The sequence below is a fragment of the Henckelia pumila genome, chromosome 2 (assembly GCF_033568475.1).
Source record: "Henckelia pumila isolate YLH828 chromosome 2, ASM3356847v2, whole genome shotgun sequence".
In the NCBI taxonomy this organism is placed as follows: Eukaryota; Viridiplantae; Streptophyta; class Magnoliopsida; order Lamiales; family Gesneriaceae; genus Henckelia; species Henckelia pumila.
In genome coordinates, this window is record NC_133121.1 from 979932 (window position 1) to 1000323 (window position 20392).

At 32.1% G+C, this 20392-nt stretch overlaps 3 protein-coding genes across 3 annotated transcripts; 1 reads left to right on the top strand and 2 right to left on the bottom strand.

Moving 5' to 3' along the window:
• Window positions 1-1051: 1051 nt before the first annotated feature.
• Window positions 1052-7226, bottom strand: LOC140880913 (uncharacterized). The gene is made up of 8 exons (XM_073285777.1): window positions 7061-7226; window positions 6745-6931; window positions 6459-6651; window positions 4519-4592; window positions 3828-3977; window positions 2669-2954; window positions 1675-1908; window positions 1052-1553 (listed from the first exon to the last, which is right to left on the bottom strand). Exons 3-8 carry the CDS (start codon window positions 6603-6605, stop codon window positions 1200-1202), a joined length of 1245 nt encoding a protein of 414 aa, XP_073141878.1. The 5' UTR covers window positions 6606-6651; window positions 6745-6931; window positions 7061-7226; the 3' UTR covers window positions 1052-1199.
• Window positions 7227-12274: 5048 nt separating this feature from the next.
• Window positions 12275-15022, bottom strand: LOC140883302 (uncharacterized). The gene is made up of 3 exons (XM_073289721.1): window positions 14374-15022; window positions 13389-13823; window positions 12275-12732 (listed from the first exon to the last, which is right to left on the bottom strand). The coding sequence occupies exons 1-3, from the start codon at window positions 14891-14893 to the stop codon at window positions 12539-12541; spliced, it is 1149 nt and encodes a 382-aa protein (XP_073145822.1). The 5' UTR covers window positions 14894-15022; the 3' UTR covers window positions 12275-12538.
• Window positions 15023-17339: 2317 nt separating this feature from the next.
• On the top strand, window positions 17340-20044 carry LOC140883765 (putative F-box protein At1g67390). Its single transcript, XM_073290350.1, has 5 exons — window positions 17340-17430; window positions 17733-17797; window positions 17871-18929; window positions 19032-19175; window positions 19277-20044. The coding sequence occupies exons 1-5, from the start codon at window positions 17409-17411 to the stop codon at window positions 19589-19591; spliced, it is 1605 nt and encodes a 534-aa protein (XP_073146451.1). The 5' UTR covers window positions 17340-17408; the 3' UTR covers window positions 19592-20044.
• The last annotated feature ends 348 nt before the right edge of the window (window positions 20045-20392 follow it).

The window sequence follows — 20392 nt, forward strand, 5'->3', positions numbered from 1 at the left end:
CTGCCCCCCTTGCCCCTAAGTGGAACCGCCCCTGGAGAAAAATATTTTTTTAAAAAAAAGTTTTTATTAACTCAAATGTGTTTGGTTAAATTTTAAGTGCTTTTAAAAACACTTATTTAAGCTAACATAAGTCATTTTTTAAGAGCATGTATTTATAACTTTTCAAATGTTTTTTTTTAAATTCAACTTTTTAAAAAAGTGCTTTCAATATATTTATCCAAATACAAAATTATTTTAGTTTTTACTTTAAAAAGTGCTTTTAAAAGCAAACTTAAAAAAACACATATTTTTTGAAAGATCTACTGAAAGCAAACGGGCAATTAAATGATTTATACATAGTTGATGTGTTAGTCGATAGTTTTTGAATTTTTTTTAAAAAAATATTTCAAATCCAAATTTAAATCGTATTCATTTGGTTCGAAATTATCCACATCTAAAATCCGTTGTATCCATTTGCATCCATTTACTTCAAAACTAGAATGAAGCATTTGATATATCCTTATATTAGTAAATTATTTTTTTCTTCAATTTAACTTCAATTTATCAGCCTGATCATTTCAGATTCATCAATGCTTTAATTTGAAATCCCCTCACAAATTCAAATAAATCAAGCCGAACACGATTTAATAATAATTGTTTGATAAATTTTAATATGCAATGAATAATAATAATAATAATAATAATAATAATAATAATAATAATAATAATAATAATAATAATAATAATAATAGTAACAATAATAATAATAATAATAATGTTTTGTCCATAATAATAATAATAATAATAATAATAATAATAAACCTCGTGTGTTTTTTTCCAGCAAAAAAAATATACAGTGTTTTTCTCACTTGTTCTGTGTTAAATGTCAATATATAAATAATAACCGATGACTTCTTCATTGAACTGTGACAGAGAGTTCTTCCACCAAGCATAATCACCCATTTCAATTTTGTTTTACATTAAAACTGAATTTAATTTCATCAACTTTAATGGCCACAAGTATAGGACATTGACAAGCCCATAATTGAGATTAAAGTGGCAACAACTGGTATTATCTAACCAACCCTTGATTCATGTAACTAACGTGTTCACCTAAATATACAATTACTATCATCAGCAACTCAAGTAAAAGGGAAGTGAAAAATGTCTAATGTCAAAACATAAGGAACTCTTAGGAAAGTTGAAAATTTTGACACTCGTCACATTTTCATTGGCTGCAAGGATTTCTGAGGAGATAGGTCTATATCAATGAGCGAAAGGTCGTATGGCGCAGAGACAGTGCTAGACGCATTCATTAGCAGAGACGCGCCTACTGCCTCGGATTTAGCAGGATTATGGGATGTACCAGACTTTTGAGGAGTTGTATCACCGGAAGATCGAGGACTGGTCAACTGTATGTCTTCCGACTTGTTTACAAACATGTGCTTGTTTTTCCTAACTGTATCCATTTCTGGACCTGTTGGGACAAAAGTTCGCGCCCTGTACTTTCTTGCTCCATCATCACCCTCGCTACTATGGTTGTAGAGAACATAATCATGATAGGTCGGTGCAAACTGTTATTGAATCAAATGTATAAATTATGAGAGTTCTCATTCAAGAGAGACGTTTGCTGGGATCAATTAGAATAATCCGTCATCAAAACTAAAACATTTAACTCCAAGTTGTAATTTTTACCTGGTGGACCGTATCATGGTAAAAGTCATTCAGTTTCAGAGCATGTGCCAGGCTTGCCGTGAGGCCATGATTGGCACCAATATTTGCACCAGCATATTCTTTATAGGGAAAAGCATAAAGATGACCAAATGCAGCAATAAGCATTTCAACACATATTATGAAACTTTGAAATTCTGCAGCTTGCTCTGTATCTTTTATTAGTTCAGACTTGGCAGCAAGAAAAACCAAGACACCCTGCAAAAGCATTCATAAAACATGCAGTTTCTGGCACATAAGTCAGTCTTCAACCAGCAAATTCACATAAGTTTAATGACATGGTGGGCAAAAACAGCAAAACTCGCGAAAGCCACTAAGCCCTCGATTGCAGATAAAGGAGTAATCAATATTCCAGTGCAGACAATCTCCACCATTCACTCATGCCATTAACAAAAATTTTGATGTACCTGGTCGTTGCTGGTCAACGTGTACCACACACAGAGCGACGGCCAGCACATTACAAAACATCACGAGGTTAATTGCATGAATTGGTGGAGAGAGAGGGTCTAAGTGTCAAACAACACACTGACTTTGTTTTCATGTAAATACAACAATCATTTCATCTCATCGTTTGCCTCAGGTATCTCCGCTCAGCTCTTTTCGCTAGCAAAGTTTAACAGGTTGTTGGAAAATAATGGCTTGTCATAGGAATGAATTTCATGCAAGTTTGACCGATACACTGACAATGGAAACATGTCTGCAAATATAAGGTACAATCTTAAAAGCACATTTCCATCCTAAAGCTCTTAACAGTCCAAAAGAATATAGTATCGAATTCAAGTTACAGCTATAAACAGTGGAGCCTTGCAAGGGAGAAAACCTACATTTTCTTCATTTAAAGGATGGCGATGGAAAGTAATAAAAAAAGGTAATCCTCGAAAATGGCAATAAAAGCATGTGAAATTCTGAGTTACATCATTTTTACGCATTGGAATTCTAATTTCTACCAGTAAATTACCTGCCAGTATGTAAGAAAAACTACAGACTTGATAATGATAAACTTGGGAACTGGATTGAATGGCTGAAGCAAATCTCTGCAAGCCACATAAAACAAGGCCAAGGCATAGAGAGCCACAGAATAAGAGATAGTATAGATAATGGTAAGGTAGAGGTATGATTGGCTTGGGTTGAAATTCCCATCTTCGTATTTCCCTTTCGCATAAAGTATAAAGGTGACTGTGACTAGAATGGGCTTGAGTATCACAAACTGCAAACCTCCTTGTTTACATCTTCGAATAAAGCGCCTGCACAGTGTCACTCACATTCAATCATTTTGAGTAAGTTAACTAGAACTAGTTCAGGAGGTGAAACATCCATGTGTACGGTAGTTGATGGAAAATATTGATTAAAAATCAATACAAATGCTTTACAAGACCACACGCTACCACAAAGCAAGTACTCGTCCAACTTATCACTATTAATAAAACATTGCCACATTGGAGATACAGTAAAGACCAACATGTCTCAGTCTCTCAGACACCTAATTCTCCACGACTCGTTAATAAACACTTTGAGAACAACACAAAACAGCAGTGCCAAAGCAAGTATCACAATGACAATGGAGCAATACAGCCAACAGTAGTATTCCCAAAACTACTACAATTCTACACATTTTAAAAAAGTAAGAATCCTAAACCCAGATCTTCAAACTCTGTAATGTAAAGGATCAGCAATCAGCCTTCTAAAAGTGTCTGACACCTGAATCCTGACACTAATTGTTGGGAAAGAGTAGGACGTAAATGATGAGCACAAAAGTAAAATATTTATTTCAAATCACCTGCACTTTGTTGCACAACTCCATTGGATAAGTCAAAAGGCTATTTGAGCTTTTTAGCAACAAATTCGTATTTGCAACAAAAGATCCCTCAAAAAATTCATACGAGAGCAAAAAAAAAAAATAATAATCCATAAAAGTATCGGAAATGTTTTCCAGGCATTGACAAGTAATATGTTGACATATAAGCATTAAAATGTAGTCAATTTGAAAGCAAGTTGAACATGATCAAACAATCGATAATGTTAGGAAAACCCAAAGTTTATATATAAATAAAATCACATGACGGGACCACACATTGCACCAGCAAGGCAACTGTTAGTTTTGTGAATAGATGGCTCACCCGTCCAGTGGAATTGGGGGGAAACAACACGTCATCAAACACCAATTAGACTTCAAAACTTTTCCAGTCAGACTTAACACAACAGCTCCAGGACCACCTACCCACGCTAAACACAGTGATAGGAAATTATAAATGACCCAAGCTTCATAACTGCACAAAAAAGGGTTAGTCAAATTCACAAAGGAATAACAAATGCGCAATTCGAGCTAAAACAACATATAGAATGAACCACGACAATTGATCAGAATTCAGACGAATCATGGAATTTAACAATGTAAATGCAGTATGTCCATCTATTGCAGGTTGCAAAGGCAAGCTCAATAACGGTCAGCGTCTGTCACTGGAAAGAGTATTTAGAAAATCCTATATATTTATTAGATTCTGCCCTATCCATGAGAAACCACACTTTCCACATGTTTAAAGCACCAGACACTAGTATGAGAACAGCAACCCACAAATAATATTGGGGCACACCATGGATTCATGCCAAGGCAATTTTTCATGATGACCAGATAGCAGTCGACAAAAAATTCATTGTTGGAAAAACATAATAGATACAGCCAATCACTTGGAAAATGTTTGAGCTTATCACATTATGAGGATAAAGCATCAAAATATTGTTATGAGAGAGAGAGAGATGTGACATTTACTGAATGCAATCCAAAAACATAAACAAGATGGCCGAACTTACACTTCTCTGATTGAATTGAAGTAAATTGCACTTTCATTAAAGACCAGTGACAAAAAAGACATCAATGCATACACCTGCCAGAAAACCAATTTCAAGATTATTGTAACACACACACAACATATTAAATATGGAGAATCCATCTGCAAGATCATTTACAAGTTAGCATAAATACAATAAGGAATGAACAAGGACAACTTTTGGTTATATACTATATCCACGCAAAAATGAGTAGTTGTTTCGTTTAAGCTTATCAATGAGGCGTGTGCCTTATCTGTTGAAACCCCAAACCTGATATGCTATAAAATCTCACAGCATTTTTAAAGAGCGCATTAGATGCAGGATAGTAAATTCAACGTGAAATGCAACATGGTTATCATTGGAATATTGGTCTTCATTCATGGACTAATGAGTATTTATTTTATACTTGTTCATTGTAAGATGCATATATTTAATTACATGGGAGAAAATTTTCTTCAGATATTTAAATTTTACCAAATTATTCTCGACGGCATCTCACTCTGATAAGGAACATACCTAATAATACATCCAGTCACAATGATACTAATTCACGCATTGTGTTTCTACTAACTATGGTCTATGGCACAAATTAATCACATAAGTTTTTGAGATAAAATAATTTGTCTTGCATTAATTCTTTTAGATGCTTGAATTTCACTCTTTATGATTTCTTTATGATTTTCAGTGGAGAATATTTTTGTTTTATATAAACTAAGTTCTTTTCTAACATCAATGTGGTCAAATAATGGTCATTCATCTTTGTTCATAGATGTCACTCAATAATTTGTAATACATATATATATATATATATATATATATATATATATATATGTTATAGGTAACACATTCTCTTCGAATATTTTAATTCTACAAAATTATTCTTCCAAGTGCCTCACTTTTTAACAAGGCGCCTGCCTCATTCTACTTAAAGGCTCGACAATACTCATGTACCATAATGCACATTATGCTACTAATAACTATGGCACAAAGGAATCATATGTGAAAGGAATAAATTAACGTGCCTCATATAAATTATTTAAGGTCTTGAATCTCACTTTTATGATTGATCATGACGTTTAGCAGAGAACATTATTGCTTTTATTCAACCTAAATATAGGTCCTTCCTGAAATCAAGGTGGTCCTAATATAGTTGTACAATATAACAACTTTAGTAAGGATATATATAGCCTAGAAGAACCTAGTTTAATATTTCACAGAGCTGCTTGCGTGGTCAGTCCCCTAAAAATGTTTTCTTTCTCGCCTGACAGGTTTTTTTGAAGACATACAGACCCTCAATTGTGAAAGGATGTCTGCTTGTTTTCAAACATCACAGGACAAAGATATGCTTTATGAGTCATATCCTTGATGACTGGGTCATATGTAAATTTACAACTGCAGTATGGTGTCTAGCAGCTGTTAGCTGACTGCCACATCTATCTCTTATTAGAGTAAACCTCGCCTACCATAAAGCTTCCTCTCTTTCAGGGAATATGATAAGCCAAAATTCCAGTGTCTTAGATACTTTAGAGCAGAAAAGATACGTGACACTGCATGTAACCTTAAATCTCACTGCTACTGTGGTTATACCAACAGGTGAATAACATACTCCTACAGTCCTACTATACTCAACACCTGATCAATCTATTGATTATAAGCATGCAGATTCTAAACACCGGCACATCATCAGATGGCTATCTCATACCCGCACAAAATTTTTGTGGTTCACCGGTACTTCATTAATAAGTGAGATTTAAGATTTAAAAAAATCAAGTATAGCAAATGGTGGCATAAATAAGCATGTGATCACACAATTCAATCTTTAGAACTGAATCAAGACCAACCAATCAAGAAAAACTTCAACTTTATAAAATTGCAAACATACGAGCACACATCTTGCAGAAAAGTCCACCAGTAACACTTACTGGAACCATAAAGATGATCCGGACAATGTATCTCTGGAATGTCGGCTCAGTATAATTCAATAAATGTCTGTAAATGTGGATAATAGCCAGTGTGATAGCCCCAACAGTACAAGGCAATGCCACCAATATGTACAATATTGGTCCCATTTTGAATGTGGACTCCAAATCATACACCAAAAAGTTCAAACTTCGCCTGAAAACAGAAACAAAAAAAAATAATAACCGCATCATCAAAAGCCAAGGAAAAAAAACAAGGACGAACGCACACAAAATTCAATCCACAAACCTCAAGAACTAGAATTCAATTGTAGGTGGAACGAAAAAGAATACTTTTCCACCTCGAACCTGCCAAAAACTCCTAACCCTAGGAAAAGGGCGTATGTGTTTCCACTCCACAGCCAGCACCGAATGAAAACCGCAACAAACAGAACCCGCGTCACTAAGTGTCGATTCCTTCAACGAGCAAATGGAGTCTAAAGCAAATATTTTTAAAAAGAAAACGTCACCAATCAATCAAATCAAATTGGGAAACATAAAAGTTAATCATCACTCCACAATTGTGAATTAATCAACCAGAAATGCGAGCAAAGAGTGTAAGCCACCTTGGAATCGAGGAGAAACAGAAGGGTAACATACAGTACAGTATAGATCTGCGAAAGAAGAGGAGAAATTGAGCAAAAAAAGAGCGTGAGTAGTCAATTATCCGTCGGGAGGAGAGAAAAGCAATCCCAAAATTGATGATTGATATTTGATTGATTGATTAATGGCGGTTCTAGTTATTGTTTGTGCTGTGCTTTCTTGACACTTAATATATTCTGTTGTTTTGTTTGATGTCTTGTTTTTGTCATACTAGTATTTCATCTGTGCGATGCACGGAACATTATTTTATATAATTAACTATTGATATTAGTAAGTATTTTGAACGATTAAAATAAATAAAAATTGGTTAAATGGATTATATATTGTACAATTAGAAAAAAAAATTGTTCACATAAAGTATATAGTAACTTATTGTTTTTAACAAAAAATAAATATAGATAAAAAAAAACTCACCATAAATGAAATGAGAAATTTAAGAAAAATTAAATTAACACTAAATTTTCAATGACAAAATTAATAAGTTTCATAACACGATATTAATTTATCTATTTTGGAGGGAGTCTCTTGATACCATTTTGTCAATGAAGTCTAAAAAATTAAAATGATAAAAAAATGTGTTAGATTAATAAAACATAAGTAAAAAATTAAAGGTAATAAAAAATTAATAATTAAACAAAAAAGATATAAAATGATATATATTCATAAAGCAAGAATAAGAGAAATAAATATAACAAAAAATTTTGTTGAATTAATAACATTCACATTTTTCAGATAACTAAAGTTCTTGAATTCAAATATTTTCGAAAGAAAAAGTATAATTAAAAATCTCGCATACATTTGCTTTAGTTATAAATTTGATTTTATATTTCAATATATTTTATGCAATAATTATGTTTTTAATAGCAAAATGATGATTTTTTTTATGATTGGTTTCACTTCTCTATGAAATCATATTTTATTGTTGTATGTACGTGAACCCTATAAAATAGTCATATTTTATTATTGTATATATGCGTGAACTCAATAAAATAAAAAAAAATGTAAATTACACTCACATTTATAAATAGATAAATATCAATAAGAAAAAATATATATATACACACCAAAATCAGTAAATATGCATTATAACCTGGAATCTACCTTGTTTTTATACGAAGGTAGATTGTAATAACGAACTAATCATAGGTTAAACACCAAATGCAAGATTGAAGTGTCAATCAAGGATAACTCTAATCTTATCAAAATAAATGAGTCATATGTGTATCTTGATTGACTTATTATATCATGGTTTTGTATTTGAACACTATTTATATATTTCGTGTGTATTCAAATCAAATGATATTTTTCTTGTATATATGGTAGAGTTTTCAAATTTTATCAGTAAAAACGGTAAATTGTGATATGATACACACACATAATAATTATTGAATATTTCACACACATATATATGATAATGTTGTCCACATATCGTGCCACCTAATGTGCCCACACACACACATATATTATTTTATGGTTTTGTATTTGCATTGTTTATATATTTCAACTGTGTTCAATTTGAAATAGAGATTTTTATGTATATATGGTAAATCTAATAAATTTGAACCGAAACAAACTTTTAAGTGTTTATTGCTCCGTATAAAATGTGTATATAATTAATATTGATATATTTCTATTTTATAACATGATTATTTTTAAAAAAAATTATACTTTCTAATTTATGTCAATGACACATCAAATTTTTAATCGAAAATTGCTATATTATTATATTTACAATATTAATTATTATCTATTTTTTATTATTAATTTTTTGGCAAATCAAATTTCTATTAAGCAAGTAAATCTAAAATCAGTATTTTTGTACGATATATATATATATAATTCTTTTATGGTGCCCAACACTATATGCCCACTTCATGCCCACCATGTACAATAGATGAGTTGACCGCTTGTACATGGTGGGCATGAAGTGGGCACTTAGTGTTGGGCACAATAAAAGAAATATATATATATATATATAAATATATATATATATATATATAAAGTTTCTTTCAAGTGCCCACCTATCATGCCCACTACCATGACCACCAATGATGTGTCATTATTCTATTAGATGTGATAAAGATGTGATAAATTCTAGGTCTAATAGAATAGTGTCACATCATTGGTGGGCATGGTAGTGGGCATGATAGGTGGGCATTTGAAATGAACTCTCTCTATATATATATATATATATATATATATATATATATATATATATAGTTTTGTTATGCTGACCACCCACCGTACCCACTTAATGTGTCCACCATGAGGTGACACTCAACTATTGCATGTGTTGAATTGTGCATCCAATAATTGAGTGTCACCTCATGGTATGTTTGTGTGTGTGCATGAAAATGTGAATCAATCTAAAAGAAGCAAAATTTAAAATGCATTTATGTAACTTAATTATATATTTATATATATATATATATATATATATATATATATATATATATATATATATATATATATATAAATATATAATTAAGTTACATAAATGCATTTTAAATTTTGCTTCTTTTAGATTGATTCACATTTTCATGCACACACACAAACATACCATGAGGTGACACTCAATTATTGGATGCACAATTCAACACATGCAATCAAAGATTGGTATGCTATCATGTATAACATTTATGGAGTTTATTGAAATTTTAGCATATATACCAAATCTCGAATTTTTATATATAAAAAAAATCGGCACATTATCATATATATATATATATATATATATCATTTATAGTAAATTTTACATATACATGGATAAAAAAATAAATTACAAATTCGTACATAATCATATATATCATTTATGGAAAGTTTATTTATAGATAGATTAAAAAAATTAAACTTCATTAAATTTAGTGATAACATCGGATTAAATTTCAAATAAATTAGTGATTATGTATAATTAAATTTCAAATTTTGCACTGAACGTTAGTACTTTCATAGTATTTGCGAAAATTTTCACAAATATATGAACAAAAAATATTAACTGAAATATCATAAAAAATTAAATGAAATTAAAAATGTTGATAACATGACATAAAATTTAAAAGTAGAACAAAATATTGTTATATTATTATATACAGTGTTTATGGAAATTTTCACACACATATGGACAACAAAATTAACTAAAATAAAAAATACTGATAACATTCGATTAAATTTAAAATTTTTAACCAAAAATTGATACATTATCATATATTGTATTTATGTTAATTTTCAGATATAAAAAAAATTTTAACTGAAATTTGAGACAACATTATATATATAACATTTAATTTTCACATATATTTTGAGAAACAAAAATTAATTGAATTTTTTAAAAAAATATAAATTTTATCAAATTTTGAATCGAAAATTGGTATATTATCATATATAGTATTTATGTATTTTTTACACTCAAAACAACTAATTGAAATTTAAAATAATGATAATATCAAATTAAATTTCAAATTTTGACTAAAAAATCATCATCATTATCCTCATTATTAATTATTAATATATATAACATTAATTAACATGGTTTCTTGTTTTACTAATTACATTTTGGCGGAAAACTACTATATTTAGTAAAAACTCTGCTTTTATATATATATAGATTATTTATTTATTTATTTATTTATTAATTAATAATTTTATATCAATTAAATCAAATAAATTATAATCTATTCATCAAATCAAATAATGTATTAAATATTTTTTTTTATTTTTAATTTATATTATATTACTTTTCTATGGATTACTTATTCTATTAATCAAACCAAACGGCGAGTAAATATATATAATAATATAATACTAATTAGTAATTAACCATTAGTCCAACCTTCTTCCTAACTTGGTTGGCATCACTAAATGATTAATCCACTATGTGTTTATACAATTTAATTATTTATAATTAATTTATTTAATTTTTTTTTGAAATTATTTGATTTTATGTTAAAATGGATGGTTTTTTTTATATGGGGGGATTGGGGGTTAAAAATGGATGATATCAAAATCAAAATGTAAAGAGTAGAGATTGATCATGTTACCATTTTAAATTGATTATAATTGTATGCAATCATAATATAAAGTTAAAAATTATTGAGAGATTAAATTGTCAATTGAAATGATAATGTTAAAACATGGACAAATATTTTACCATGACACCACTTTTTTTGTTCTGTTAGACTTTAGAGTTTAGATTTAGATTAATAATAGGAGTAGATTAGTTATTAATCAATTATATTCTACAGATATTTATAGCTGTAGATAAATAGAAAGAAACTAGTCTACCACCATATGTTCCTATCTTCATTCATGTGGAGTGGACTATGGTGGTTGTTTTTGTTTATGGTTTTCCTTTTTTAGTTTTTTCCTTTTTTTTCAGCATAAAAATCTCATTTCATATAATTTTTGAGATAGCCAATTTTCCACATAAAAATCCCATCACAAACTATTTGTTTCCCACACTAACATAATTTACATAAATCATACTATTTTGAATTTATTTTATCCATATTATAATTATAATAACATTTAGGGAGTGTTTGTAATCACTAAAAAAAAGTGATTGTTAGCTTTTGACTTAAAAAAAATCATTTTTGTGTGTTTCTTAAACCTAGATTATGTGTTAGCTTATGCTTAACTTAATTGAAATCCAAAAGCTAGTCATGTGGTGATTATGATTTTCCAAAAGTGATTCTAATAAGAAGGTCATTACTAAAATCAATCTAATCACTTATTTATCAAACACTACCCAACTTTAATTTTTAAATTCTCACATTTGTTTCCAAACACTACCAACTTTTGATTTTTCTTAACTTTTTTATAATCTATAAATTAATAACTTTTACAAAATCATAATCTATTGCAAACACTCACTTATTATTATATATAAATATATTTTAATACAGTCCCCGTTAAAAACTCAATCGTATTATCGTGTATATTTTAACAATCACTAATTGTTAAATTAATTGTTCTGTATTTTAATTTATTTATTAAAAAACTGTAAACTTCAATATAACAAATAGTACCTAATTAATAATATCATTTGCAATCACTGTGACCACAAGAAACCATTTATATATTATATATGTGTGTTAATAACAATAAAAAAAATAAAAATTAGGGAATATCACCCTAAAAACATATTAATCAAATTAACGCCCCAAATTTACGCCGCCACAGCCATCAACAGAACAGCATTAAATATTTACCTGATTCTAACACCTTTTTACAAAAACATCATGTTTATGTTGCATACTTGTGTCCTAAATTAAAAGGATACATGTATGCCAGAAAAGGCGAATGCAGGAACCAACGACCAAAGCAAAAGAAAAGTCAGCAAACTAACAAACAGCTGCTGAACAATTTGGCCTAAGTTCAGTTCTGACGTTTATTACAACATAGAGAGTGAAATTTTAAAGTTGAACATGAAGTTTAAGCCCATGTTAATTGATATGGGAGGAGCCAATGCATGAGGCATCAGTTGAGTCGCCAGATTTTGGTAAAGAGACAGATTTATTAGCCTGTGGGAAGCATGAATAAGCAAGGAAGGAAGCCCCGAAGCCAACGGACAATCCCATAATGCTCCATAGCAATCTTCGACGATTCCTTTTCTTTTCTTGTTGTCTACGGGCAACCTCTGCAGTCAATAAAGAGAAAAGATAAGAAGGCCAATAACCATCACATTAAGCCTATTACTCGCATCTCCAAACTAACTCCATGTGCACCAGATATGCAAAATATTGGTTTAGAAAACAAATTAAATTTCAATGGCTGTAATACACTCTATTTACACAAACAAACAAATGATTACATCATTCTTGTTTTTTTCACTTTGTAGCCGCACCAGAGGGCAAGACAACATAATGAATCCCCAGCAACTGAAAATTTTTTCTCTTCTAAAAGCACAACCAAAAAAGTACACCAAATACTACTGATGGTTATGGTCTTATTGAGGTTAATTTGATATGAGGAAAGTCACAATGACATGTGTTTCTTATATTGTGGGATCCATGATTTGTCCGACTCCAGTAATAGTGCACTATAGACTTTTAAACCCGACATGAAAGGTAGTGCAAATCAAGTAGTTTAGAGCTTCATAAGAGTCAAGTGTGTTAACTAGCTTGAAACATAATTTATGATAATCACACATCAAAAGGTCGATAACAACAGATAATTATCAGCAGCGAGAAGCACGCAGGAAAATATATTCAAGTGATGCTCAAGTAAAGCTGCAATAGATATAACTTTTCTACAAATTTACAATCACACAGAGAACTAATCCAGAAAACTTACCCACAAGCTTCCTCTGGGACATTTCATGATTAACCGTCTCGTAGTATTGCAACCTATCTCGTAGTCTCGTTATCTCCTGGTCTTTCGATTCAATGACCATGGCAGCAGTTTCTTCAGCCTCGGCACGCGCTAGACCCCTTCCAACTGCTTCAGCAACAAACCTAGTGACAACTACTTCCTGGGTAAATTGATCGATGGAATTGTCTTCAAGCTGCAGGACATCACAAGCAGCTGGAGGAGCAGGAAATATCAATCCATCCTGAGACATAAGGTAGTGGATCCTCTCCCACTGACTGCGCATCAATTTTAAGTTTTTCTCCGCAGTCTCTCTCTTTTCAATCTCCTCAAAAAGACTGCGTCTTGCGTCATGGAATTCTGATTCGATTCTAGAACCAGATGAAGGTGTATTTGATACGGATGCATCAGATGAAAAGTCTGTATAATGAAATCAACGCACCTCGTGAAAATGGACATCAATTTCTATATTAGTTGATGAATATCATGAAACCTTTCTCCAAGTTAAATAGTATAAAAATAATCACAGGGCTCAAAAGTTTGTCTATTATATCATTTAGAGTCTTAGACCCACCCAATTATGATGAAATTAAGAGTGATACTAAACTAGAACTGCCATGAAACTGATCCTATAGGAGGAAGTGTAAGTTAAAGCCCGTGACAGTTTCCTTCAATCAAAATGTGAAGCCAATCATAACAAAACTAAGCTTCTAGAAAAAGAAATCATCTCCTCAAATGCTATGTCGAACTCTTTAATCTGTGTAATTTTAGAAGCCGACCAAATTACCAAATCGGAGATTTCAACACAACAAGCTACTGGAAAATCCAAACACAACTCCTTATTTGCATGTGATGCTACTAACAAGGAACAACTACAACTCAACTACAAATTACCACATAGCAAACATATATTCCACACTTGAAGAAACAATTAAATATACATACTACATAGATAAGCCAATAAAGTTACCATCAATTGCATCAAAAAATTCCCCTTGAGCAGAAACAAAGCTGCGGCTCTCAATTTGTTTCACCGCAAGATCACTTGCCTCCTCCTCCTCACTCTTCACCCTCGAATCAGAAAACCCTTCATCATTCTCTCCACCATCAGCTCCATCTCCCGAGCTCTCACCCTTCCCAAAACTTTCCCCAGCCAGCTCCCCCTCCGGACCCAAATCACCACCTTCATTTCCGTCAAGAAAATCCGAAACTTGACAAAAATCAAGACTCCTCTGACCATTTCCCCCACGGCGGCGCTTGTGATTGACCACGTACGGAGAAGGGGATGGAGGGTCAGGCGTAGAAAATTCAGAAATCGGAGTCTGCTCTGGAGTCACATACAAGGCCGGCGATATGTACAGATGCCTGAGATTTGTTTCTCCAGCATGATTCCCGATTCCATGTACGGAATCAAGGTGGGATTTTTCGAGGGGATCTGGACATTTGGGTTCTAGAAAATTATCCAACGCAATACTAGAATACGTCGGCATAATTTTTCAAATTGAGAAATTGTATGGAGTCGCCGACATAGAACGGGAGGCGGGAAGGGTTTAGCCCTACCAAGAACTTGGGAAGAAGTGGGGACTCGGGGGACAAGAGCACCAACGACAGGGAGATAACTTGTGATAAACGAAATGATTTTTATTTTATTTTTGAAAAAATATAATAGTAATCTCGTTTTTTTCTGATAAATGGGAAATAAATAATTAAATATATATTATCTCCTTCAATTATATAACTCACATTTTTTTTCAGTCTCAAGATATAAGCATACAATATATTTAATAATAATTTTGTTACATTTCTTGACTTATATATCCTTTTAATTATAATTTTTTGATTAAATAAAGGTAAAATTATAAATTTTTACATAATTTGTTTTTTTAATAATTTTTTTTTATCAAAGCGAAAAAATAAGACTATATAATCCAGATAAAAATAGAATCTTATAGCATGTTTAATATGGTTAATGAGATCATATCCTTCAGATGATCAATGATATATTATTCTAAGTGTAAGTATAGTACCTAAATCATAGATTCATTTATTTTTATCTTAATAGATATGTATAATTACGCGATGTATGATGGCGGTCATCTCCTTCTCTTGCATCGTATACCGTATCTCCGTATCATTGAGCTTCCGACTTTCATAGACGATAGGGTGTCCTTCTTTCATTAGGACCCCTCCAATAGCAAAATCGAAAGCATCGGTGTACTTCAAGCTATTTGTGAATGTCTGAGAAAGCCAAAACGGATTCCTTGCTCACCACTGCCCTTAAGTCAGCAAAAGCTTTGACACATGCATCCAGCCATCCCCATGGTCAGTCCTTCTTAAAAAAAATTCGTCAGCGGTGTAGCTCTCGCGGAATACCTTTTTATGAACCTGCGATATTAATTTACTAGCCCAAGGAAAGAAAGTAGTTTGGTTACCTTGGTTGGCGGCTCCCAATCCATGATGGCACGAACCTTGCTTTCGTCCATCTCGAGCTTTCCATGCTCAATCGTGTGCCCCAAGAATTGAACTGTCTATTGTGCAAATAAACACTTTTCCTTCTCTGTGTTCTCCTGTAAGACTTGGAACACTGTTTGGAGATGTTGGACATGCTCCTTCAATGTGTGGCTATAGATGAATATATCGTCCAAGTACACCACCATGAACTTGTCAAGATAAGGATGAAAGATCTTGTTCATGAGTGTACAAAATGTTGTCAGGGCATTAGTTAGGCCAAATGGCATGACGAGTCACTCAAAAATATCCATATCGAGTGATACATTTTGTCTTGGGCTCGTCCCCTTGGACAATTCGAACTTGATAGTACCCTTTTTGTAAGTTCATATTGGTATAGTATTTGGCTTGACCAAGACTATCAAACAAATCAGCTATCAAGCGAATGAGCAAAGTTTTTCTTAGAGCTTCAAACGTACGATTTAAAAGAATTCTGGAGAGTTTCCTGAAGCTCGTGTTGATCAACCTTACTTGATTGCCTTGAAGTCTCGAACATCGCTTGAAGATCAAGGATTGAAGAGCGTGTTGTTCTCATTGAGTTTTGACATCAATGATTCATCTCCTTGTTTTAATTTTTTATTCTATTTCATATAAAATGTTTATGAGATGCTTAGTTATTTATTTTATTGCTTACTTTAGAAAAAAAATTGAATTTTACAATAATTCATTAGTTTTAGGGTTTGTAAACTATTTAATTCGTTTCTTTCACTAGTGAAAGTTTTGACACGAGACATTACAAGAGTAGTGTATACTCTTTCTTAAATATCTGAGTCTAATTATTTGGTTGCGAGTGTATTTTATTCACACTTTTATAATTTTTCATTGCATATTATTGGACAACAATTTTATTGTTTTCTTTTTTGTCCTTTTTCTACTATTTGATTTATCACTTTTTCATTAACCTCCCACTTCTCATTCTACACCCCACTAACCCATTTTTTATCTTAATCCACAAATCCACGTTGAATTTTAAACCACTTAAATTTCTCAATTTTTTTTCCAACCATCTTGCATTTTTCATCATTTTATCGTTTTATATAATAAATTTTATTATCATTTTTTAAATTATTATGTCCTCATTTTATTCTAAGCTAATTTTATCTATGTATATTATCAATTTAAAATAATTTATCTAAATTACATTTATTTATATTATGATATTGATATTTGTATATTATATATAATGCACGCACGATGCGTGCATAATTGCTAGTTTTAATAATAAAAAAAGCCACAATCAACGCAGTTTTTTAGGTCGAGTTTTTAAACTAATATTCATTGTGGGCCTTGTGATGAGTTCCATTGGGCTCCAAGTTATTTTGAATTTGGATATGGATATCATCCCCTTCGAGCCCATTACTTGACTTGTTGATCCAATAAAATAGAATCTATTTACCTTTTCGTGAATAAATTTGTGCATAGGTTCAGCACAAGATTATTCGTCTTCCTGATTACATCAAAATCTTTCTCGGCTTCTTTTACGATTATTGTTTTATAATGTTGCCCGCTTGTATAACCGGTGAGTTTTGATGCATTTTTTTGGTTTCTTTCGTTGAAATATATACTTTCACCACTCACTCTGATTCTCAAATCTTATCTTGCCCAGTTGCTTGTGTTATGATTCTCTCGTTTTCGTTTCGTTTTGTTTTGTTTTGTTTTGTTTTGTTTTGTTTTTTTGCATTTACTACTGGTGATTTTTTTGTAAAAAAGAATGAAATCAATTCAATCAGTGAATTTCAGAATTTCTCACTCGACAGTGTTTCTTACTATAGCCTTGTTGACCGCCTTAATTCTTTAGCTAATTTTGTTGGGCTCTTTCAGGAATTGCTTGTTTAGCGTTTGGATTCTGGGTTTTGGAGAATGAAATGAGACGCCGTCGGGTGAAGGTATATTTCAACATCTCTCTGCTATCTTCAATTAATATTCTTGTTTCTTAATTGATCAAACTCCTCTTACTAGGGGTTTCCTATGGTTGCTGATGTTGATACTCCTGTGGAAGATATTGATGTTGATACTCCCGTGGAAGATGCTCATCACAAGCATGGTATTGATGTTGATACTCCTGTGGAAGATGCTCATCACAAGCATGGTATTGATGTTGATACTCATATTGATGTTGATATTCATTTGGAGGAGAGAAAAGATAGGATCAGTAAGTTGCCGGATGATGTGATCTCGTTGATTGTTTCGCGATTACATACGATAGATGTTGTTAGGATGAGCATCCTGTCAAGGAGATGGAAGCACGTTTACACCTTTGTCTCAGAAGTCAGATTTTCATGTCTTAGGATGTGCCCTCTTTCTCTTTGTTATAAATTCGAGGGCGAAAAGTTGAGCGAGTTAAAAAGAAAGTTTGTCCAATCAGTGGATTCTTTTTTAGAACATCATTCTGGTTCTAGAATAACGTCCTTTGAATTGGTTTGTTGCTTTCGTGGATGCATCTTGGACAGTTTTAGAAGATGGATGGATTCTATTTGCAGATTGGGAGTGGACAGGCTTATCGTTCGATATTGCAGTAGTCCTAACTGTGTAGAGAGGAACCCTCCAGTTTTCTCTTCTGATTTTCTTCCTGGACCATCGGCGGTGAAACATATATATTTGGTTGGCGGTTCTTTCCAAATATTAAGTCAAACAGCTCTTGAAGATATTGATTTGACTGGTGTTGCGTTCACTTCTGAGGCAGTGGAGTGTATTTTATTGAACTGTTGCAACCTCCAATCGTTAAAATTTAAGTTTTGTGTGCTCCCTTCCAAATTACATATTCATGGTCCTGATCTCCAATTAAAAACTTTGACGGTGTTATATTGTTCAGAAGTTGCAGAGATAGACTTGTCTGCAATAAATCTAACTACTTTTGAGTTATATACTTTCAGAATGACGACGTTAACGTTTTCGAACGTACCGTTGCTACAAACTATGTTTGTCACCAAAGTGGCCCCTTGTGTATTTGAAAAAGCTGCCAAAGATCTACCTAATCTTAAATTCATGCATTTTTGGACCGATGCCAGATTATTTGAGGTGCAATTAATCTCTTTTCACCATATTTATCCTTGCTTTATTTCCTTAGTAGTGAAGAAATTCTAGAAATATTTATGGAGTAGTGTTTGCATGTTGCCTCAGGCATTTGAAATTGGTGGAGTCAACAAGCTTAGGCACCTCAGACAATTGGCTTTATTTTTAGATCAACAGAACGAGCTCGATCTGCTAGCACTTGCTACAATCCTGGATGTGTGCCCTCTTTTACACAAGCTCCAAGTGTCGATGGTATTCATCAGATATTCACATCACACCTTGTTCCCATATCATAACTTTTTTTTAATTAATATACATGTGACTGATATTTTTATTCGGCTTTGCCAATACAGGGACAACTATCGACATTTAATGGAAAAGGAGCAGAGAAGAGAGTTGTCAGGCACCACACTAAGTTGAAAGAGGTGGAGTTTAGTGGATTTAGTGGCACAGAGAATGAGTATAATTTTATTTTGTGCGTTCTCGCAAACGGGGTCTCCCTCGAACGATTGTCAATCTTTTTGGAGGTTAGACAATACCATGTAAATGTTGGAAGATGGCAACGTCTAATTGGTAATCAAGGGTATTTCAAGTTGACACTCAGGAGTATTCGTGAGTGGTTGCAAGGAAAGGCCATTTCTAAGAATGTTGAGATTCTTATCGTGTAAGAAACCATAACAGATCCATATGTAATTAAGTTGGGGTTTTTTTTTTTTTTTTTTTCAGATTATTGTTTTGGAGTTTATTGAATTTAAAGGTATTGATCCCTGTTTATTGGCTTCTGCGTTGGTTGAACCAAATGAACAGACATTTATATTACATGGTGAAAAGGAGAGATTTTTTGATATAATGTATGCACTGATTTCAAATTTTGAATCGGGTTTCTTTGTTGTAGATTTATGCATTTGTTTGTGCAGGTAACAGCTACTCATCTCTTGCAAGAGACAAAAATATGCCAATCAGAGGCCAAATTCCCCTGTGAATTGTGATATGTTCCAGAGATATCCATGGTTTCGCCTTGGCATCGTGGTTTCTTCTTACCATTTATTCGTAGACGGAAGAGTGAGGCTTGAAATTGACTAATCAAATGTATAATTCAAAATATGAAATATTATACCTGATGCAATATCAACAAGTACTGGCTTAATTTGGCACAGTCAACATCCAGTTAACAAGATATATATTGAAAGCTTTGATGATTTCTTGAAAATTGAGAGCCGTGTATATATGGCCGTCCGTCCGTACATAATCATATCTCGTACTCATTTGCTTTGTTTGAGAGACAATATTAATTTTTTCTTTTACTATATATATATATATAAATTAATTTATTGCAAATAAATATATAATAATTAATCACTTCACCCTCTCAACGTGCAGCTCTATTTAATGGTTTTTATTCAATTTTCGATCATGATTAGAGGAATGATAATTTGTTTGGAATATTGAACAAACTTATTAATCATATA